This window comes from Nyctereutes procyonoides, unplaced genomic scaffold (genome assembly GCF_905146905.1).
Source record: "Nyctereutes procyonoides isolate TBG_1078 unplaced genomic scaffold, NYPRO_anot_genome, whole genome shotgun sequence".
NCBI classification, from domain to species: domain Eukaryota; kingdom Metazoa; phylum Chordata; class Mammalia; order Carnivora; family Canidae; genus Nyctereutes; species Nyctereutes procyonoides.
Genome location: NW_026575117.1, coordinates 423,010 through 445,758, shown reverse-complemented (window position 1 = coordinate 445,758; position 22,749 = coordinate 423,010). Strand labels below are relative to the sequence as shown.

Genomic DNA, 22,749 nt, shown 5'->3' with positions numbered 1-22,749 from the left:
CCAACACCGAGCCTCCCGTCATGGCTTTGGAAAGGGAAACCGAGGCAGCAGAGAGCAGCCCGTGCTCCCGGGGACGTCCTGCAGCGGAGCCTGCCCCTGCCCCCACCCCGTCCCCCCCTCACCTGCCTCCACGCTGCAGGATGGAAAGTGTCACCCAACTGTGATGCCTCATTAACACTTGGGAAGTCGTATTTCACAGCTGCCCCCAGCTCCAGGTGGCAGGTTATCGTTAAGGCCGCACGTGACGCAGCGACTCGTGACCGGGGCGCCGGGGTCGGGGGGGCAGCCCTGACCCCCTGGGCGCCCCGGCCCAGCCCCGCACCCCCAGGCCGCTGGTCAGTCTGGGAACCAGGGGGAAGGACGGAGGGCGGAGGAGGCCGGCCCTCGGGAGGGACCGACGGCAGCAGGCCCAGGAGGGCCCTACACAGGGGCTCCCGGAGGGCAGCGTCAGCAGGCTGGGGAGCCCGTGTCCCGGGGGAACCGGGACAGCGCAGGGGAGGCAGGAGCCCACGGACGCGCTGGGGCCCCGGCCCTCGCACCCACCTCTCCCCGGGCGGAGGCAACTCCCAGGCCTGGAGCCTCCACCGTGGCCCACCCCAGCAGCCCCGCAGCCCTGCTCGGGCCTCCCTGCCGCAGACCCTCCATACGGGAATCCTGGGGACTTGAAGAGTGGGGAGGACGTGGGGCATCGGAGCCCAGGGCCACGTGGGCGCGTCAGACTCAGGTAGGGATGGCGCAGGGACACCTGTGCGGATGCCAGGACGCCAGCCGCGCCCTTCCCTCCCGCCCGGCCCCCAGGCCCCCTGATGAGGTGCTGGGGGATGACGCCCGCGGGTGCCCCCTCCTCCTGAGAGGCCCCCAGGGTGGGCAGGTTATCGGAGGGCCCTCGGGGCTCCGGTGGCCTCTGGCGGGGCTTAGCTGGGCCAGGGCACGGCCCTCAGCGCTCAGCACGCCGGGGGTCACCCCAAGTCACATAATGGTGATGAGGACGCCTCGGCCGACATCCACGGGCAAGCGGGTGGCCAGAAACCTGGTAACTTGTGCCAAGGCTTCCCCGCGGCACCCACCCTGCCCCCGCCCCCGTGGAATCCTGGAACAAGTCTGAGAGTGCAAGATTCAGTTGGAGTCTGTTCCACACTCTCAGCACGTCCGGGGGACCGGCCGTGTGCCAGTGTTTCCACCCAGTTCCAGACACGAGGGGTTCGCAAGGCACAGCCCTGCTCTCGGGGCGCCCATGATAAACTGCTTTCAGGAGAAATAAGGCTCCCGCCAGCCACCGGCGGTGTGCGTGGGGAGAAATGATTAATTCTGACGCGGCGAAGACCAGGCGGGGACCCGGGCAGAGGCTGGGTGCGGGCAGGACAGCCCCGCGGAGGCACACAGGAGGCGACGCGAGTCCGCGCAAAGCCCGCGGGGAGGGTGGGGTGCGCGGGCGGAGTGAGGCCTGGCTGGAGCTCCTGGTGCTCGTGGGATGACAGGGTTGTCGGGATTCAAGGTGACAATCCCCTTGAAGGTGTAAGCCACACACGCGTGGCAATTATATGGCACCGCGCTGTCTGTGGCTCCTGGGGCGTAAGAGGGGAGCGGGTCGTGGCAGGTGGTGCCTCCATCCCCACCTCTCACACCTTTACCCCAGCAGGCGTCAGCCCGGAGTCCCACCCGCCTCGGGCCCCCCACGGAACACGGAATCCGCACAGGGGGGCGGCCCGGCACACGCGAGCTCCATGTGGGGTCACCAGCACACTGATCACTGCGCAAGGGATGCAAGGGGCGGCCGACAGGGAGGCCGTCTGGCCTGGTAAGGGGTGGGGGGACTGGCGACCAGGAAGGCCCCAGGGAGGGGTAGCGAGGAGCTCTGCCAAACACGGGGTGGGGGGGTCCCCAAGCGGATGCGGGAGCCCATCACGGGGGTGGAGAAGCTCCTCCAGGAAGCGTGGACGTGGGAGCAGGAGCTCGGGGGGACAGGGGCCTCTGCACATGGTCGTGGTGACACAGAGACCCGCGGGCACAGGGTGCTCTGTGTGCTGGGTGCCGGGGAGGCCTGGGGTTCGGGCACGGGCCCAGAGGAGCGAGGAGGACCGAGGGGGAGCACCCACCAGCAGCTGCGGCTCGGCTGCGGAGAGGAGCTCCAAGGATGTAGCGCTGCCCTGGCGGGGAACACACGGAGGACGCCGGGTCAGCAGGACCCCGAGCCTGGGAGGAGGCGGAGGCCCAGAGGTAGCCTTGTACCCTGGCGCGGGGTCCACCCACTCATGGCGGGAGAAGTCGGGAATCCCGGAGGGGCGCGGGGTGGCCTGACCCCAGGTCATTGTGAGGAGTGTGGGGCACGGGCGAGTGGACCCCAGACACCCTGCTTTTGCGACCACAGCATGGGGGCCGGCGTCAGGGTGCGGCCGCCAGAGCTGAGGTGACCGGATGCCCTGAGCACGACAGGACTCGGGGGCGGCCCTCGCGGCTGTGGGCGGCTGTGGGCGGCTGTTGGCCGCGTTCAGTGGTGAGCGTGGAACGAGATGCACGTGCAGTCGGGGCTGCTCCATGTGAGCCGTCGTGTGTGACAACGGCTGCCAGTAGGTCGTGTGTGCTGTGACCCTGCCCGTGATGGCCTGTGGCCCTGGACGATGGGCACTGGACACCCTGCTTCTGGGCACAGGGAGCAGCAGGAGCAGGCTCAGCGGCGGGAAGGTCGCAAAGGCACGGGGCGTGAGCGTGAGCCAACCTCACAGCCCCACGGCCGCCCACCTGGCCAGACCCCCACGCGGCCACGGAAGAGCGGGGGGCACTGAAGGCCGAGGAGGGGCCCCACTCGGCAGGGCTGTGGGGCAAGGGCTTCCTGTGCTCCCGGTGTCGGGAACCAGGCGGAGGTGAGACTCCGGAGAAGCGAGGCCAGGGGTCAGGGCCAGCCGACGGCCACCCGCGGTGCCACTGTGCTCCCAGGGCCTGCAGTGGGACGCCCGGAGGACACCCGACATGACGGCCCCTCACAGACGGGGACCAAGGCCCTGCGAGGGGAGGTGAGCCCCCCCCAGCCCCGGAGCCGGTGGCCAGCAGCGCCAGGGGCACAGCTGCGGTCTCCCCAGGGCCATCCACGCAGAAGCACCCCTGCGCACTGAGCACCCCGCCGGCACCCGGGTCCGGCTGTAATCAGGAATGCTGTCTTTCTAGAAGCCCCCAAGCCCTTTCTCCAACACCCCTGCAGGACCTGAGCACCGGTGGAGGGTGCAGGATGCCCCATCTACTCTGCGGGAGGCCGTGGGTGTGCTGAGCTGAGACCCGGGACCCAGGAGTTCCTGGACACGTCTCTCCATGCACGGGTCCCCCCTGCACCCCCCATTCCTCCACTCCCAACACCGACTCTCAGCTTGAAACCCTGAGAACCGCCACGGGTCCCCCTGCAGGGCCTCCAGGCGTGCTCACCAGCCCGCGCCCACGCGGGGACTCCAGCGCCAGCCCCCACCCAGGCGGGCAGTGGCCCGGGCGCCCCGACTCCTCCGCCTGGTGTCCCGGCCCCGCCGCCCCTGCCCCGCGGCTTCGCCCTGCACTCAAGTCGGGCACCCGCACAGCGGCCTCCGTGAACGTCCTGGGGTCACCCCGCGTGACCCCCTCCATGGTCCCGGTGAAGCTCAAGCCCGAAGGCCCGGCCGCCCTCAAGGCTGCTCCCCCGCGTGCCCCCACTCGCCGCACGGACGCCCGTGGGTGATGCGTGGGACCCCTGACCCAGCCCCCAGAGCCCCACGGGTAACCCCGCCGGTAACCGTGTCTCTCTTGTCCCGCGCCCCCAGAGATGTCTTGCTCAAGCCGGTCCGCACTTGCTAACCGCAGCTTGGCCTCTCCACCCGAGCGCCCTCTTCCGAGCGCCCTTTTCCAGGAAGCTTCCGCCATCCGGCCCCGCCCTGCCCCCTGGCCCCGTGCCACGCCCACCCGGGGCCTCCCCTCTCCGCCTCCCCTGCCGCTTACCTCCCACCCCCCCACCCCCGGCAGTGAGTGCTTCACACCCTCCTGGCCCAGTCCTAGGACCTGCCACCTGAGTCCCCGGGCGGCCGCGGGCAGGACGGGCGTCTGTGCCGTGACAGGTGCGCAGCCGCGGGGTGAGCGCCCGTGCGGAGGTGCTGACTCGGGCGTCTCACGCTATTTTTATAAGCGAGCGAAGCGGCGCGTGCCCCTCCCCCCGAAGGTGTCTGTCGCACCTCTCCGCAGCCCAGTTTGGACCCCGCGCCAGCCAGAGGTCACCGGGGGCAGGAAGCACAGCTAGGCCTTCCCTTGTGGCTCAGCGCAGGGGCTGCTAGAACAATCTAGTCTTTGCGTCTCGCCCGTCTCCCTGTAGGGGCGCGGCTGTCCAGGGCCGGCTCCACCACTGAGCCTCCGTGCTCACCTGTGATAAGGGGTGACACTAGTATCCCCCGCGCTCGGTGAGCCCGAGGCAAGTGTCAGGCATCGTTCTGATTTATCTTGCCCTGCCCTTCCACCCTTATTTTTGCACATCTCTGGTTTTGGGGACTGGATGGGTGTCATCAGCACCGAGGAGCCCAAGGGCCTGAGGGCTGGCACAGGATGCCCACTGCTTGGCCACCCTCGGCCCGGGACGGCCCGGAAGTAAAAGAAGGGAAGCCCGGGCCAGGGGAAGGGAGGGCAGGGCGGGCAAGTCCCAGGCAGAGGGCAGGCAGCGGCGCTGGGGAGGCGTGTGGTGGGCAGCTCCTCCCACAGGAGACCCAAACCGGCCCAGAGCACGGCCCTGCGCTGCCGCAGCAGGTGGGAGCAGCGTGGCCACGCCCCCGGCAGCCCTGGGGAGGCATTGCCCACGGGAGCGGGGACCTGGGGACGTGGCTCCGTGTCTGCAGTGTCTGCTCGGAGCCTTGGGGGGGGGGTGGCCCAACAGGGCCGGCAGGACGGTGCCGTGGGTGGGGGGGCGTGAGGGTGAGACCTGCCCACAAGGGTCGTGAGGGTCGAGGACACAGTGCCTCCCAGCTCTCAGCCTGGGTGTCATGATGGCTGCGCCCACCTGGGAGGCGCCCCTGAACGGAGGGAGCTCCGAGGACCTTGGAAGCCTCACTTATTTAAGCCAACTCGGGTCTCCGTGGTGGGAAGGTGGCCCCCGCGCCAGTCGTCGCAGTGGAATCGGGGCACCCCAGGCCCCGACCCCGCCGCCAGCCAGAGGAGCCGCGGGCGGAGGAGGGCTGTGCCAGGCACGCAGGCACATCAGCCCCCGGGGCCCCCAGCGAGTCAGCAGGCAGGTGCACCGGGCCCTCGCTTCAGGGCGCTGCTCCCCTCCTCCCTCTAGCTTCTCACCGTGACCCAAGTTCACCCTCTGGAGCCACACGAAGTGGACCTGACGCTCCTCCCGGTGACAGGCTCCAGGCGAGGGTGCGTCCAGGACCTGCCCCGAGTCCCTCTTCTCTGCTTTCTGGAACCACCCCCGTGCTGTGGGCCCTGGCCCCCCGCCCGCCCCCCCCCCCCGCACAGCAAAGCCCCCCAGAGCACTCGGGGCTCTCCCCCCGCCCCCCCAGGGACTCACACCGCGGCTCCCGGTCACCCAGGGCGCCCCGGCTGGCGAAGTTCAATGCAGCTCCTCGCTTTCGCTGCCACCTGGCTCGGTGGGTGAGCAGCACCGGGCACAGCTGCCCAAGGCTCCCCCGCCTCCTCTGCAGGGTCTAGCCGGCCGCCCCTTCGGGTCCCGGACCTGCTCCGTTCCCTGCAGCGTTTGTGCCCCCGGCCAGCTCGGACGTCTCCCTCACCCGCCGGCCCCACCCGCACGCAGCCTGTTTCGTGGCCGCGCTGGGGTGTCCAAGGGCCATCCCACCTCATCTCCGGAACAGACCCCCTGGCCCTCCTCCCCTAAAGCCGGTCCTCCCGGCATGGCCGCCTCGACTGGTGACATAGCCGCCAGGCGACCCTGCTGACCCAGGGAGCGGCCACGCCTGTGCCCAGAGCGCACCACGGGCGTCCCCCTCGAGGTTCTGGTCGCCGCCGACGGGTCCTGGGGCGGAGGCTGTACACCCTCGGGACCTCCCAGGTGACCAAGGGTCTGTGGGCTCTTGGAGCACAGCTCTGGGTGGATCCGCACGGCGCCGACGGCTGGGGTCGGGGCCGCGGTCACCAGGCCGACCCGCTGGCCCCGGGGACAGGACAGCCTGGGGGCTCCACCAGGGGCGGGTGGCTCCATCACAAAAGCCCCCTAGACCCTGGGGCTCAGGGGGTCCCGGTTGGTGACCCGCATCCCCTCCCGTGAAGCTATCACTGAGGCACGTTGCCCAGGTGTGCGAGCTGCTCACAGACCCTGCGGGGCCGTGCTCACAAGTGGGGCTGGCCTGGGGACCCCCAGGTTCCTGGGGGCCATGCCGAGTTGGGCGGTTGGCGTCAGGATTGCAGGGCGGAGGGTGCGGCCCTCACGGTCCGTGGGCGTGAGCACTGTGCACCCCCCCACACCCCCTGTTCTCTTGCTCACTTAACGACGTTCATCCTGCATTTCCCTCGAATACAGCGGGAGTCTCCAACCTCAGGACCTTTGCATCTGCTCTTCCCTCTGCCCGGACCGCGTCCCTCGCCCCACCCCCGTGCGTCGGCTCCCCCACCCAGACCTGGCCTCAGGCACCTCTCTCCGGCTGCCCCGTGTCCTGTCCTTGTCAGTGACGCGTGCCAACATCCACCCTACCTGCCGGCTTCCCTCCTAACCTGTTCCCCCGCCCCCCCCCCCCCCCCGCGCCTCCCCTCCCAGCAGGGGCCCAGCAGGGCTGCAGCCTCCTCCACGACCTCTGGACCGTCACCACCGTGAGGTGCCCACGCTCAGGAAGGCGGCGGCCCGTTGGGGGCCCTGACTGTCCGCGTTCCTGGCCCAGGCCTCTGTCCCCTGAAAGGGAGCAGCCAGGCAGAAAGATCGGGGGGTGGGGGCCGGGCGCAGGGGCAGCGCGGGGGAGGGAACGGGGCAGCACGGTGGCCGGGGTCGCGCGTTCCACCCCGCGAGTCGCCAGGTGCCAACCGGTGCCCGCGTGAGCCCCAAGGCTGTTTCCACGGTGTCAGGCCCTTACGGGGACGCGCCGCGAGGAGCCCGGGCACAGCCCCCCGACCCCGGGGGAGGCGAGGGTGCGATGGACCCTGTGCATGGGGCGCGTCGGAGCAGGGCTGGCACTCGAGGGCCTTGCACTCCCCAGAGCCTTCCACCCCAAACCATGGGGTGCGCAAGGAGTGCAGGGAGGCCGGGTCACAGCGGGGTCGCGGTGCCACCCATGCGAGGCTGCTGCCATCTTCAAGAACTTTTGTCCCCCCCCCCAGCGCCCCCGACTGTGGCCTGGATGTCACCTCACCCCTCCCCTGCCCCGCCCCATGGACGTGCCCCTCACCTGCACGCTCACCTGGAAACCCTGATAGTGACCATCCCTGACTCCAGCACACACTCGCTGGCTTGTCCTCTGGGAGAGGCCCCGGGCCCGGGCTGTCCCGGGCTGTCCTCCTGGGCTCTCATCACCGAAACCACCTCCTCCCGCCCCCACCCCCTCGTCCCCTGACCCATCCCCCTCCCCCTGGCCCCCTGACCCCCTCCCCCTCGTCCCCTCCCCCCTCGTTCCCTCCCCCTGGCCCTGGCCACACCAGGCAGTGCAGCAGGTTCCGTGAAGGCCCTGGACCCCCTTCTTCTCACCTCCTTCCCCAGAAAGAAGCTGTGGAGCAGACAATGAGCTGCCCCCCACAAACCCTTCCCCCGCAGGGCACCCAGGCCAGGCTGCCATCCAGCGTGAGGCCAGCGGCCCTAGCGCCAGCCCATGACGCGCCTGCCCAAAGCCCAGGGCCCCACAAGTCCGTGAGAGGGCAGGGGCGGGTGGGGAAGGGCAGCCCCCTCCTCCAGGCCGTCCGGCCCCGCAGCGGGCTCCCCCTGCCAGATGTCAGCCTGCTGTCACCCTGCTCGGGGCTGGACCACCGTTCCCGGCCCCTCGCATGGCCGGGACCCCCCATCTTTACCTCAAGCTGACGGTCGGTGCCAAACCCAAAGCACCTTCTGCACCTCCTGGGTTGTCCCCCGCGACCGTCTCCCGGACGATTCCAATAGCGGCTCCACCCGCTGCGCAGCCGCCCCCCTGGACCCCAGCAACTCTCTGGAGCGTTCACCCGCCCACGCCGCCCCCATTTATTGGTCTGTCCCCCCCCCCCCCCGCTTCACTCCTCGGTGCAGGTGCCTGGCACATAACAGCTGCTCAGGAAATGCTGCAGGACTGACCCCGAGGCTCCGTGCACCCTGCGGTCTCCCCCGCCCCACACCCACTTGGTGGCTTCCACACCACCCCCCGAAGCCGTCACCCCAACACACGGCAACCCCTCCATCCTGTCCTGCTTACTGCCCCGCCTCTGGGGGCGCCAGGGTGCCCCCCCCCGCGCCCCTGCACAGGGAGCCCTCCCTCTCCCCACAGGCCGGGCCCTTTCCTTACAAGGCCTCAGGGAAGGAAACGCCTGCTGGAAATGGCACTTGCGGGGCTGCACCCTGCGTCCTCTCCCGGTCCCCCTGTGCTAGGAGACCAAGCTCCGCCTGCCTCCTCTGTGAAGCCCTCCAGGTGAACAGCCAGTCCCGTCCCGCCCTCCCAGGCGAGGGGGCGAGGGCCCCACATTTCCGGGGCCCTGACTACGCGTCACCTCACTGCAGCGCTGGAGGGCAGACGCGCCCCTGCCACTGACCACGGGCTCAAGGGGGTCGCGAAGCTCGTCACCGAGTCGGGATTTGAACCCCTGTGTGTCCGACTCCGCAGGTGTGGCCTGTGTCCTCGGGGGGCGTCCTCCCTCCATCAGGGGCCCCTGGCTCAGCCCCGTGGCATATGCACGCGTGCGTTTCCCCTGGGCTCCCCGAAGGTCCTGGATCCGTGCGGTTCATTGAGCAAACACAAGAGTGGCTGGGCGGCCGCGCGGGGGTGACCGCACTCCCCAGGCAGGAGCCGCGGCAAGGAAGCGTCCGCAGGGGGCACCCCGGGGAGCCGCAGTGCCCTCCTCCGCGCAGGGGAGCCCCCTGTGCATCCCCGGCCGCCTCTCTGGAGCCCTGCGGTGCGCGCACATCGGCAGCCCTCCCGGAGGTGGCACGGTTGCCAAAAAACAAAACACCAAACACATCCAAACAAACCAAAAAACATAACGACAACACCCACGGGTGACGGACGCAGCTCCCTGCAAAGAACAGGCAGACACTCCCCTTGCCTTCTGGGACCTCCCTGTGGGACCAACACGCCTCAGGTAGCAACACCAGGCCACCCGGCGACACGGCCGGGAAACCGGAGACAGGTGCTCGGCCGGGCTGTGCTTCCCTCGCAGGCCCAGGACACCCACGGCGGGAGGCGAGGGCACCCCACCCCACCCCCCGCGGGAGGCGAGGGCACCCCCACCCCCACCCCCACCCACCCCGTGCTTCAGAGCCATCTGCATGGCGGGAGGAAAACTGGCTCCATGGGCTGGTGTGGGGCCCGGGGGCAGATTCTCAGATGTGGCCCCGTGAGCGTGCCCATCCTGGTCCTGGTGCCTGGTCCCTGGTCCCTGTCCTGGGCCCTGTCCTGGCCCCCATCCTGGTCCTGGGCCCTGTCCTGGCCCCCATCCTGGTCCTGGTCCCCGTCCTGGTCCCCATCCTGGTCCTGGTCCCCGTCCCAGTCCCCGTCCTGGTCCCCGTCCTGGTCCCCATCCTGGTCCTGGTCCCCATCCTGTCCCTGTCTTGGTCCTGGTCCCCGTCCTGGTCCCCATCCTGGTCCCGGGAAGAGGGAGGGCAGGGGAGAGGGCGGGCAGTGGGGAGGCCGGCATCAGTGTGGGAGGGGACGGTGCAGACCCCACCCTCGCGCCCCCTCACTCCCACCTGCAGCACCCCAGCCCCACCCACCCAGAGGCGGGGCTCAGGCCTCACCAGTCCCCAGGCCCCCCCCCCACCTGCTGACCCCTGGTCCCGGAAGTGCCTCCTGCAGACCCGGAGCCACACGGTATGCAGAGTCCACCCGGGTCCCTGGGGCTTCCGTGTGGCGCCAGCTGCTCCCTCCGCTGAACTGGGCACCCCCCACCGAACCCAGGTGAGGACCCCAAACCGAGGCACCCAAAGTTTAAGAGAAGATGAACCTTGTACTCCGTGTCTGCAGTGTTGGCCTCACAGTGCGCGGGGTGCTGGGGAATCGGCCCTGCCCTCGGGGGCTCCCCCACAGACCCGCCCAGCCTGCACCCTCCTCTACACACCTCCAGGCGGCGCGAGCAGGCCACTCAGGTCTCCCCGGCCCCGGGTCCCCCCACCGCCAGGTAGCTCATAGCTTCCTGCCGCCCTGCCCTCACCTGCCCGTGTCCCCAGATGTCAGGCCGCGCCAGCCCCTCTGCCCTCAGGCGGGAGCCCTCCAGCGGGACTCTGCCCATGAGGAGCCGCGGCCAGGCCCCGGACTGTCCCTAGGGCTGGGCCAGCCACCCGACACGCCAGTGGTCGCCCAGCACCTGCTGCAGCCCCGCCCAGGCTGAAGTCTACACGCGCTGCCTGCTCAGGCGACCGGTGGCCGCGGGAGGTGGGAGCACTCACCTCGCAGCCTGGGCCCGGTCCCCGTGGAGAACCAGACAAGGCCGTCCTAATGGGACCCCACAAGTGTGTGCACGTACATGTGTGCACATCCAGGTGTGTACCTGTGTGCGTCCATGTGTGTATGTGTGCGCATGTGACAGTGTGCACGCAGGCGTCTGTGTGCTCATGCGGGCATGTTTATGTGCATACATGTGTAGTGTAGATGTGCGTTTGCACATGCCTGTGGTTGTGCATCGGTGCATGTGTGCATGCATCTATGTGTGCACATGTGTGTCCATGCATGTACACGTGTGCACATGTCTGTGTCCATGTGTGAGCATGTGGCAGTGTGCACATAGGTGTGTGCGCATGCATGGGCATGTCCATGCACACAAGTGTGCATGTGTGTACATGTGTGCGTCCCCACATGTCCATGCTTGTGCATCCATACATGTGTGTGCTTGCACATGCGTGTGCGTGTGTGGCACAGAAAGGGACAGAGAGCAGTGGGCGGCAGAGGCAGCAGCAGGACAAAGCTGCCGTCCCAGAAGCCGAGCGGACCGAAGGGGACCTTCCTGCTTGTTCCTCCGTGTCAGGGTCACCGTCCCACGCCCACACTCGCCCTCCCCTGCAGGGACCGAGGCACAGGGCGGCCTTGCTGATGGGCTGGAGTTGAATCTGTCTGCGTAGCATCCCATCCAGGACGACGTCTAATTAACACTCTTATCGGGGGCACAAACCCCAACAACCGTCAATGGGGGCCTCCCTACAGGGCCCGCATCCCGCCAGGTGCCCGCCGGCCCCAGCCTGCAGCTGCCTTACGGGACGTGTCCCCACAATGGGACGACCGCTCCCCCGGACCAGGACAAGCAGACGGCGCGGAGGTCTGACCATTGGGCCAGAGACTCGATTCCGGGTGCAGGGCCCGCGAGGGGCGCCGGCTGGACAGCCCCCATCCCGTGGGGCCGGCCCTGTGACCCCGCGGGACCGCATTCTGAGTGCAAACCCACTTTCTGCCTCCCTCAGTCTCTGCAGGCCCGGGGAGGAAGAGGCCTTGGGCATACGATTTCCCCGAGTGCACAATGACGTTGGGGACACGGCTCCGCAGGACGCGGGACACACACCCCTCTGCTGGATACGGCTTTGCCCGAGTCACAGGCCCAGACGCGCCGTGGCCAGGACGAGGGGCATGCGGCTCCCAGCTCCGGAGCGCGGGGCTTCTCGGGGAGCGACAGCGCCTGGCCCGGCCCCCAGAGCCCAGGCCCTGCTCAGGACCTCGGGAGGGCCCCGGTGTCACCCATGGAGAAGCCACAGGGAATCCCACGCACAGCTCCGCAGGGCTGGGCTCCTCCTGACGCCTCGAGAGATCGCGGCCCCCACACCTCAGGGCCCGCAGCGGGGGCCGCGCCCCACCGCACCCTGCTTCCATCCGGGTGACCTCAGGGAGCCCCCAAGCTCCAGGGCTTCAGTGTCCCTTCCCGGAAGCCCGGGAGGCGGAGCGCGGTACCGCCTGCCACACAGCGCTTCTGGGCAACAGCAGCGGAACAGACAGCTCCCGTCACGGCCTGCGGATTTGGAGTTTTGTACCACGTGCATCACATGCTAAAAATAGAAACTTAAAAATGTCACAGAAACACATGACGTCATCAGGTGACGGCACTGTGCACACAAGGCCGCTGCTTCCCTGCCATCCCCCCCCCTGCAGCCTCCCACGCGGCCCCCGCGATGGTCCCGTTGGCGCTGCGCGGCCCACACGCCTGCAGCTGGGCCCCGTGGGGCAACCCGACCCTCACGCCGTGCTCACCCCGGGGCCACACGCCATTCTGTGGTTCAGCAGATGACCGTGAAGACGCAGGCCTGTCATCCTCCTCAGGGAGGGGACCCTCGGGGAAGGGGGGTGTCCAGGCAGGCCACGTGGGGCGGCGGGGAGACACGCTGCTACCTGGACAGGGTCCCCAGCTCCACCTGGCTCTAGGCGGGAGGACAGCCCCCCCACACGGCCAGTCTGTCCATCGTGCGATGGGGACACCAACACCCACTTCCCTTTGTGGGACTGCGGTGACATCAAGGGAACGCGCAGGTGGCAGGGAACGGAAAGTGCTCCAACCCTGCTGCTCAGGAAACCAGGGGAAGAGAAATAAAACACAATGGAGCCAATTCCTACAAGTCCAAGCATCGGGGGTGCAGGGGGAGGTCACGGGGGCAGGCAGAGGTCACGGGGTTGCAGTGGGAGGTCACAGGGTGCAGCCAGAGATCACGGGGGTGCAGTAAGGAGGTCACGGGTATGCAGTGGGAGGTCACAGGGTGCAGCAGAAGGTCATGGGGGTGCAATAAGGTCATGGGGGTGCATCGGGAGGTCACAGGGGTGCAGGGGGAGGTCACGGGGTGCAGGGGAGGTCACATTGCTCATGTGTCTCAAGTGGTCCCTGGCTGATGCTTCCAGGGCTGAGAGGCCCCTGCCCTAGGAGCTCCCAGGGACTCTTCCTGAGGGCCCAGGCCCAGCGCGCCCATGGAGGTGATCTGCCCACCGGGCGACAGTGGAGCCTCCCCCCTCCCCACCCCAGCCCTGCTGGCCCATCAGCCCCATTTCAGAGAACGGCCTTGGGGCAAGGTCACGGGCAGCAGGGCTGCCCAGCGCTCGGGCCCTGCGGCCCCATCAAGGCCTCGCCGGGAGGCGGTGGACAAGCTGCCTCACTTCTCTGCGCCTCAGACTCCGTTGTGTGACGGGGACCCACATCACAGGGCCCCCACGAAGGCCACTCGCGGCTCACGCGGAAACGCAGGAACGGCCCTGGTGCCTGGCGCACGGCTGCAGCCTGTAGGCTGGGGTTACAACCAGCGGTGGCTGCCTCGGGACACGCTCTGGCCACGTCCCCAGGGCCTCCCTCGCCTGGATGCCCCGTTACACGGTCCCGGGCCGTGACAGGCCCCGCTGGGTGGTGGCGGGGTGCCCGGCCTCCACGGCACCGAGGGGCCGCCCGTGGTGTGTTGCACCAAACCTGCGGGGCCGGGGCAGGAGGACGCGGGGCTGCCCCAGATGCACTTCCCGGCCTGTGACATCAGGAGGCGAAGCTTCACGGTGGCCCAGCCGGTGACACGGGGCGGGGGGGAAAGGCCCCCGCAGGTGCTGGGGACCTGGGGATGGGGACCGTGGCTCCAGCTGCTGCCCCCCCCCCCGCTTCTTCCTCCCGGGGCTCTAGGCTCCGCGGCTCCTCTAAGAGGCCAGCAGCGCCCCGCGCCCAGCGGAGCCGCTGTCCCCCACCTTCCAGGCGCCCCGAAGCACGGCGCCCGCCACCAGCGCCAGGGAGGCCGCGTCCAGCAGTCCCCACCTGCCATCCTGCCAGCTCGGCCCTGCGCTGCCCTCCTGCCCCTCCCCTCCACTCCTGCTGCTCGCTGAGGGCCTTCCTCAGACCTCCTGCCGAGGAAGGAGGCACACGTGGCTCCTGGGGGGGAGTGGGGTGTCCCCTTCCCTGCTGCCCCTCAGGCGGCAGCTGCCTTCACCATGCACCATCGTCCCCTTCCTGGGCCCCAGGATCAGTTTCCTGAGGTGGCCCCGTGCCCCTGCCATTTCCTGACCTTCTCTGCCCCCCCAGGCCGTCCCTGGTCGCATCCCTGCGGCTCCCCTTCCGCCCCTCTACCCTCCAGCTGCCCTCTCCTGCCGTCCCCCCTGCTGGTTCTCCTCCTCCCCCCTCCCCTCCCCACAGGGGGCTCCACCAGAGAAAGGCGGTGGACCCTGCGGGGTTCGTATTTGGGCAGGAGGCCGGCACCTCAAGAAGCACACTGGCGCACCTCCCCATCCCCCGCCCCAGGAGCCCAGGTCCACGGGGGTCCCAGAGACCCAGGGGCCCAGGAAACCCAGGGGTGGATGGGCCTGTGGGCCTAGGTCGGGGCCCAGGAGCCAGGAGGCCCTCCCCACACGGGGGGTGGCAGTACTGGGGTGGCCTAGTCGCCTCGGTGGCCTCCTGCCGGCCACTCCGGGGCCATCCACAGCAGAAGAAATCTGCGGCAGGAGCCTTCAGGTGCGGCCCCCTTGGCCTCTGAGGGACCGGGTGGCGCCTCTGCTTCCAGAACCACGGCTGGTGGCCGGGTTGGGTTCTGAGGTCAGGGCAGAGTGATCGCTGGGGGGACACTCCGATGCCCCCCAGCCATGTCCAGGCCCTCCCCCACAGGCCATGATGCCGTCTCGCACCCTGCACCCGAGGTCGCCCTGTGCTCATCCTCTAGCTGCACAACCTTGGCCACTACACCTTCCCAGTGTGTGCGCAACACCTCTGCCTCAGTTTACCCCCTCCTGCCACTCATTCCTGCCCCCCTTTCTCCCAGATGATGCCGCACACGGCCCGGGTGCCTCCCCTAGCACAATAACTCGGGTTTCCTTCCCATTTTTTCAAACAGTGACATTGCACTTCCTCCAGGAAGCCTTCCTGGACTGATCCTGTCTTTCAGAAGGAGAGAAATTACGGAAGTGTAGCTTATGGAAGTGTAGCGCGAGGGCACCCAGCGCCAGGGTGCTTCAGCGTGTTGCCTGAGCAGAGGGAGTATGACCCGACCTCCTCCTGGTGCTGCCCCCCCCACAGGGGGAGGGGATTTCCGGAACCACCGCTCAGACCCCACGCCCCAAGCACCTTCCCTGCCATAGCAGTCTCCCTACATCGGTGTCGGCAGTGGGACTCCTAGGCTGCGCCCATGCCCGGGAGGGGCGGCCCAACTGCGCTCCTGACTCGTCAGCGCCCCAGGCCTGGCACCCGGAGAAGCCGGCCAGAACCTCAGAGCCTCAGGGCGCAGGGAAACGTGGGCGCTCTGGCCCCTGGCTAAACCCACAGGGCCCTAGGCCTCCCCTCGCAGGCCCCGCCCCCGCAGGCCCCACCCCCGGGGGCTCCACTGGAACTTCTAGCCCAGCCCTTTCCCCCCCAGGGCCAAGGCCTACCATCCTCAGCCCTCTTCACGGCTCTGGGACAAGCCCGTGGACAGGAGACACGAGGAGCCCCGTGGGCCCCACGCAGAAGTGCGGAAGACCCCCCTGGACCCGATGTCACCTGGACAGGTCGCTCCTGGGTCCTCCCGCCCCCCCCCCCCACCAAGTCCTAGGTCTCTTCTTGCTCACACAGCAGCGCCGGGTCCACGCAGGTGGGAGTCCACGGTGCGCGGGGCAAGGTGGACTGGGCCACGCACTCCAGCAGGTGCACAGCCCTGTTCGCACACAGGAATCCAGATGTGGGGGCCCCTGGGGGGCTCAGTGGGTGAGCGTCTGCTTTCAGCCCAGGGAGTGACCCCGGGGTCCCGGGATCCAGTTCCACATCATCGGGCTCCCTGCATGGAGCCTGCTCCTCCCTCTGCCTGGGTCTCTCTCTCTCTCTCTCTCTGTCTCTCATGAATAAATAAATAAAATCTTTAAAACAAAAGAAGAAAGAACCCAGCTGCTACGGCAGGAGCGGGCCCAGGGGAGCAGCGCTCGCCTCAGCCCTTGGACCTTCCCCTTCTCTCTGACGCGGCTGCTGTGAAATCTGTGCCCGCGCGGGGTTCACCCCTTGGCCGGGGGCCGGGTGGCGGGGGACAGAGGCTGGGGGGCAAGTCCGACTTCCGAGCGTGGTGTGGCGGGGAGCCCAGGGGCATGTGCGGTCCCGCGACCCCGGGGCAGTCCCCAGGCTCTGGGTGCGCGCGGACCGGGGAAGCGAGCCCCAGGAGTGCAGGTGCCCCATCCTGGGCTGAGGCAGCAGCAGCGCCAGGCCCCGCCCGAGCGGCCCCCCGAAAGCCCTGCCTGAGGAGGCCTCAGGGCGCTGAGCACGAGTCGGGGGCCACGGAGGGGTGACTGCAGGTCCCCGGGCAACACCTTCTCTGTCCCCGCACAGCGCACCCCCAGCCCTGCTCCAGACCCGCACCTGGAAGGACGTCAGTCCGGCCAAGCGGCCTGGGGCTCTCCGCGCCCCCCCCCCCCATGGCTTCCTCCCCTTGCGCTCCAGCCCTGGCGCCCGAGCCCCACCACAGCCGCTCTCGCAGGCCCAAGGGAGCACACGCGTGGCGTCCCCCCAGGCCCTGCGAGGGACCCCCCTTCATGCAGCCCACACAGCCCCAGGGCCTCCCGGGCCCCAGGGAAGGAGGAAGGCGAGAAACGCCACGATTTCACCCCGAAACACAGAAGGCCACGGCTGACACGGTCTGCCTTGACCCGCGCTGACCTCCTCGAGTTTCGGGCCAGAGGGGAGGCCCGGGGAGGTGGAGCGACGGGCTCCGAGCCACACCGCTGGCACAGGAAGGACCCCGAGGTGAGGGCGATGCCTGACGCACCCCAGCCCCCCCAAACCCAGGAGTCACCCCTGCCCGCGGGGCAGGCGAGTTCTGTTAGGGGCAGGATCTGCTTCAGGTTCAGGAGGGACGGGCCCTGGGCCCCCAGGAGAGGGGCCTGGTTACCAACTGGCCGCCCGGGTCTCAGGAGGAAGTGAAGACCTTTCATGATCTGACCCCAGGAAAGTCCACCAAGTCCTGGAATGAAGTCCAGATACAGCGCTTCCGACGGAGAGCTTTTGGGGTTTCGGCGGGGGTGCTTCCTGGAAGCGCTGCGTCCATCCGGGCGCTCAGGCTCTGAGCAGAAGCCATGCCACGGCCCCCTCGAATGCCGGAGCCCAGCGCCCTCCAGGGCAGCGCCACCCCGACCACGGTGAAGGCAGTCCCGTCGCCCCCCGTACCCCGGGAAGAGCAGCGGCATAGACAGTGCAGAAGTCATTGGCTTCGGAAAGCAAGAAAATGAGTTTTCAGCAGCACCCGACAGTGTCCTGCCGGTGTGCGCAGAGGCTGTGGCCGGGAGGCAGGCCCGGAGCCCTCCCTTCCCGGGACCTGCCCGGAGCTCGGTGGGGCGGTGGCTCTGCAAGCTCCGTGCGTGCGTGTGCACGTGAGTGCGTGTGTGTGGAGTGTGTGTGCACGCACACCCGCGTCACCCCCCTGTGTGGCAGGCCCCAGAGGGAAGGGAGAGTGCGTCCCCACCGCCCCGGGCGCCCGGTCCGCGGGGGAGGCGGCGGGCATGACCCACTGTGACCAAGACTGACGCAGGGGCCACGTTGAGGCTAGGCCTCCGCTTGGAGAGCAAAGGGTGTTTTGCTGGGAGGATGTGGAGGACAGGCCTGAGAGGACTCCCTGCGCCCTCGGGGCAGACGCAGGTCCAGGAGGAAGGATGGGAAGAGGGCTCCCTGGGGACCCTGCACGTGGGCAAGGGAGAGCTGGGAGGTGAGGAAAGGCAGGGGCTGTTCAGGGGACGGAGAGGGGACACACGGCCTGGGCTGGCTTTCAGTCCCCTCCCAGTGGGGGAGGTCTGGGCCCTGTCCCCCTTAGAGCAGAGGAAACAGCAAACCCCAGATCCCCAGACCCCCAGGCCCCAGGTCCCCAGACCCCCAGGCCCCAGGCGCCCTGACACCCCACTGATGGGCCTTGGTGGGGCTCTGGCTCAGGTCCTGCCCCCAGGCTCATTCCCGGGCGATCCCTGCCCCAGCCGGGCAGCCGGTCCCCGACCCCACAGAGGGGCCGCCTGTCCATCCCCAGGACCCCCGCCGGGGCCTTCCTCTCCAGGCTCTGAGGCCTGGGGCCTCCCTTTCAGCCCGCTCCCCTTCCCAGCGCTGCTTTAAAACTGCAGGGGAGGAGGATGGAGGGGAGCAGCCCTCTGCCCTTCCCCGCTCTGCCTCTGCGGTTGCGCTCGGCAATGATCCTACAGGCCTGGAATCCCAGGAATTTCCTGCCCCGCGCTCCCTGCGAGAGAGGAGACCCAGCAATTAGGCCCAGAGTTTCCACTCCTGCTGCCCCCGCCCCAGCCAGGCGCCGGGGCACTGCCCGCTCCCAGGGCCCCCCCACCCCGGCCGCGCCAAGGCTGCCCCTGGGCCACCCAGCCCTCACCCCGCGGTCAGCCGCCCCAGCCTGGGCCAGAACGGGCCACACCCTTTCCTCCGCCCCCAGGGATCCCGGAACCCTGCTGGGCACACGGGGCTCCCGCCTCGGGATCACTCAGTCCTTTCTCTCTCTCTCTCTCTCTCTCTTTTTTTTTTAACTTTCTTTTCCTTTCCTCCAACCGGCCCGGCCTCCGCCCTAACCCTAACCCTTCCTCCTCTGGGCCCCAGCCCTGCCCAGTCTCCCTCCTCCTGCCCTCCCCCCCTCGGCTCCTGGGCTCCCAGGGTCTCATTAGGTACTGACTCCTCTGATCCGCGCGCGTCCCGGCTCACCCTGACAGTCAGACCTGCTCCCCGGCAGCATGTCCGTGGCCGGGACCTTCCAGAAGCCAGGGTGGAAGGTCTGGGCTCCCACTTCTAGGGTTCAGGCAGAGACCCAGGGACCAGAATGGGGGAGGATGCTCCAAGTCACCCGAAGGAGCCCTTACATAACTCCCTTCTGCAGCAGCCAGAACAGCAGAAGCGAGTTTCTCTCCCTAATCACATTTTGTTGAGGCTCCTGGGAAGATCCGCCCTCGTTCCCCATCGCACAGCAGCCCACACTGGGTGCTGGGTCCCGGGTGCCAGCTCGGGCCACCTGGGAGTCAAGCACTTGCCGCAGATAATCCTCCAGCCAGGCCCGCCGCCCAGCCGCCCGGTGAGTGGGGGCTCCGTCCTGCTCCGTCCAGGGCCCCTTCCCGCCCTGCTAGACCCCCTTCCTGATGCCCGTGCCACCCCCTTCTCATTCTCCCTCACGGCAGTGGATGTTTCTGAATCCTCTCTGCCCCGCGACCCGGGAGGTTGGACCAGCTGCTTCCACGCACCCCCTCATCCACACAGCGCGCTCCCTCCCTCCCCAGGCAGGCACCCGCCCTCCGCCAGCCAGGCTACACCGCCGCTGCCCTCGCCCGCCCGCTGCCCTCGCCCGCCCGGGCCTCCTCTCCTCCCAGGCCCTGAGTCCTGGTAATCGTGGGCCGGGCTTAAATGCAAACCCGGGCTTGGCGGCTTCCAGAAGCCTCGGGAGGAGGAGACTCGGGTGAAAATGTGGATGGGAACGCGCGCTACCCCGCTCCCTTCAGCCGCGAGTCTCCAGTCCCCCCCTTCCCTCCCAACAAAGCTTTTCTGTCAGGTTTCTGACTCTGATGAAGACTTTTAGCCGCAGCCCTTCTCCCCGCCCCCCCCCCCCCAATTCTGAAGGATCTTTTGTCTTCTGAGCAAAAGAACTGAGGGATTCGAAAGGCGGCCTTCTTTCTTTTCCCCCTTGTAAGTAATTGGGGAAGAATTTTAAAAAGAAAAATTTTGAAGGATAAAAGACAGGAAAAAACAATATGCAGCTATTTTCTTTCTCAAAAATTCATTTTAATGGAAAACAAGAGAAAGACCTTGAGGAAAAGACAGAAGAAGGCTGGGAGAAATGCAGAAGCAGGAGGGGGGCCGGAGGCATGTGACCCGGCACTTAGGAGGACCATCACCGGGAGCATTCGGGGGCTCATCACAGGGAGCACACGGGCCCGTCACTGGGAGGACTCGGGAGCCCATCACTGGGAGCACTCAGGGGAGCCCACCACTGGGAACACATGGGATCCTGTCACTGGGAGCACATGGGAGGCCATAACAGGGAGCACTTGGGGGCTCATCACTGGGAGCACTCGGGAGCCCATAACAGGGAGCACTCGGGGACCCATCACTGGAAGGACTTGGGTGCCCATCACTGGGAGCACCCAGGACACCCATCACTGGGAGGACTCGGGTGCCCATCAACAGGGCTGCATATCTACTGAACAGTTTCTCCCAATTAGAGAGAAAAGAAGGAACTGGAAGCCCCCGCTGAGGCCGTAGGAAGAGCGCTCCCCTCCATGCAGCACCTGGCGGTGCCTGGCATTCAGTAAATGCTCAATAAGGGCAGGGATGAGCAAAGCAGGCTGTCACGGGCTATAGGTGCTGTTTTTCGTTTCCCCCGGGGACCAGATGAAAGGCTGGCTGGGGACAGAGCGACAAGAGGCACAGGGCTCAGGCCCGTCTCCCGGGGTGCGGGTGTGCGAGGCCCCCAGAGGTCACACGGTGCCGAACTCTTCTCGTCCTACCCGTGGCCTTCCCTGGGCCAATGAGAAGGCGGGTGTGGGATCCTGGGTGGCGCAGCGGTTTGGCACCTGCCTTTGGCCCAGGGCACGATCCTGGAGACCCGGGATCAAATCCCATGTCGGGCTCCCGGTGCATGGAGCCTGCTTCTCCCTCTGCCTATGTCTCTGCCTCTCTCTCTCTCTCTCTCTGTGACTATCATAAATAAATAAAAAAATAAAAAAATAAAAAAAAAAAAAGAAGGCGGGTGTGATCACCACCTCCTCGGCCCGGCGCCCGCGTCCCAGCATTCAAGGGAATTACTTGGAGGCAGTAGCGGGTGTCGCCAGCGGGGAGCCCCCCTCCCGCACCCCGGGGGTGGACTGCACCTGCACACCTCACCCGGGGTTCCCGCGGCTCTCCACAGCCCGCTCCACCGACGATACCAGGTGGCCTAGGACCGCGGCTCGCATCTTCGGAGCTGCTCACTGCCTGGCTGCCCGCCCGTGTGCAGGTTCTGCCCAGTCTCAACTGATGGGATTTACCCCGTGAAAGATTCGGGGCCACATACACAGCCATTTAGTCCAGGATGCGCACGGTACGTTTCAAGGAAAAAGTCGGCAGTGGGCAGTGGGCGAGGCGGGGCTGGAGCGTCGAGCCAGAAAGAGAAGCAAGACGGGGGCAACGACTCGAGCTCGGGTCCGGTTAGTCCGCTCGGTGCTCGCCAGGAGCTTCCGAGCAGCAAGTGCAACGAGGGCGAAGCCAAAAATCAGTGATGCAACGTCTCATAGCCTCGAAATAAAAACCAGCTGGCGGCTTGGGAAGAGCACGGCCACGGCACATTCTCCGCGGATGCTCAGCAAGACCTCGTGGTGCACTGAGCCACATCCAGCAACATCCCCCCCCCCGTAAATACCCTGAGTTTCAAGGCTCAGGGGAAGCAATTCCTAGGGGGCCCGGAGCCCGTCAGCCCCTGCCGGCCACTCTCTGAGGCTCTGGCTCAGTCTGGGGATAAACCCAGAGTATCTGCAGGCGAGGACAGCAGGGGGGCGTCACGGCTGAGGGAGAGCCCCCCACCGGAGGCCGGACTCCTGCCCCAGCACAGCCACTACTCCCACGGCCACTGGTTCCCGGGAGGCACCTGCAGGGAAGGAGCCAGAAGCCAAGACTGTGGGCCGCCAGCTATGCCGACGTCCGCGGCGGGGGGGGGGCTGCTTGAGTGGAACCCCCAAAATACAAAAGTACTTGGGCATTTAAAATAAATCTCTATAGCGTACATGGAAGCCCCAAATATCGTTTAGCTCCTGGCCATCCTGAGGCTGGGGAGAGGGGGTCCTGCTGGAGGCACCCCCCCCACCTGGAGCATCCAGGTGAGTGGCTCCAGCAAAGCTCGTGGCCACTGCTGGACCCTCACCCCCCTCTGGATGGAGAGCCCGGGGACCCCATCTAACCCCCCGAGGCAGCACAGAGGTCAGCCAGCCGGTGACCCCGCGTCCTGTACCCTGGAGATCACCCGGTGGGAGGCTGTCCACACCTGAGGCCCCCCCCTCCCCAGCGTGCGGGGTCCAGAAGCTCTTCTGCGGGGGGGGGGGGGGGGCGGATCCTGATCTGACCAGAGCCCTGCCCGCTGACCCCGGCCTCCTCCTCGGGGCTGGGGGCTGGGCCTCCAGGCCTGGGTGGGCCCGGGTGCAGGGGAGGAGGTGGAGGCGGCGCTGGAGCTCAGGTGCCGCTGAGCCCCTGGGTGAACAAGGACCTGGCGTCCCTGGTGTCCACCCCCCCCACCCCCGACACAATGGCCAGGAGTCTGGAACCTGCAGCCTGTTACTTAATTATCTCTGAATGGTTTTTGTTCCTGGCTTTAAACATTTACCCCTGTTGGGTTTTCACGCCTTCACCAGGGCCTCTGTCTCCTTTTCTTTGCGGTTGCCATGACAACGACTCCAGGCGTACAACTGCTCTCTGATTTTAAATAAAAAGTTGAGGTTTCTCTCTCTCTTCCCTCCCCCCATCCTCCCCCCTCGTTCTCTCTGGGATGGATGAGGTTTCACTCTCATCCCAGCCCTCCCCTTCACCTTCCTCCCTGCCCTGTGCCCTCCATCCAGCTGCTTCCTTATCATCACCTCTTCTCTCATTTCCTCCTTCCACCTGCCTCCCCCCCCCCCCAGACCTTCAGGCTCCAGGCTGGTCCTAATCCCCAGCTCGCGGGCGTGGCGGCCGGGTTCGGGGTGGGGTGGGGGACATGCACATCCGATCCCCACGCTCCTGGCTCCTGATCTACACCTACAAATTGACCTCCAGCTGTCC

The 22,749-nt window shown here is 67.5% G+C and overlaps 1 protein-coding gene across 2 annotated transcripts in view; it reads right to left on the bottom strand.

Annotated features, from left to right (window-relative positions):
• The window catches only part of KIRREL1 (kirre like nephrin family adhesion molecule 1), a 62,481-nt gene that overhangs the window by 23,918 nt on the left and 15,814 nt on the right, over window positions 1-22,749 (bottom strand). The window contains exon 1 of one of the 2 annotated variants that reach the window (XM_055333992.1): window positions 18,682-19,061. The exons of the other annotated variant lie outside the window; for it this stretch is intronic. Coding sequence (XP_055189967.1) covers window positions 18,682-18,712 — 31 coding nt within the window. The 5' untranslated portion in view covers window positions 18,713-19,061. Of the gene's footprint in view, window positions 1-18,681; window positions 19,062-22,749 lie in introns of those variants that run through there. 2 annotated transcript variants of the gene reach the window in all.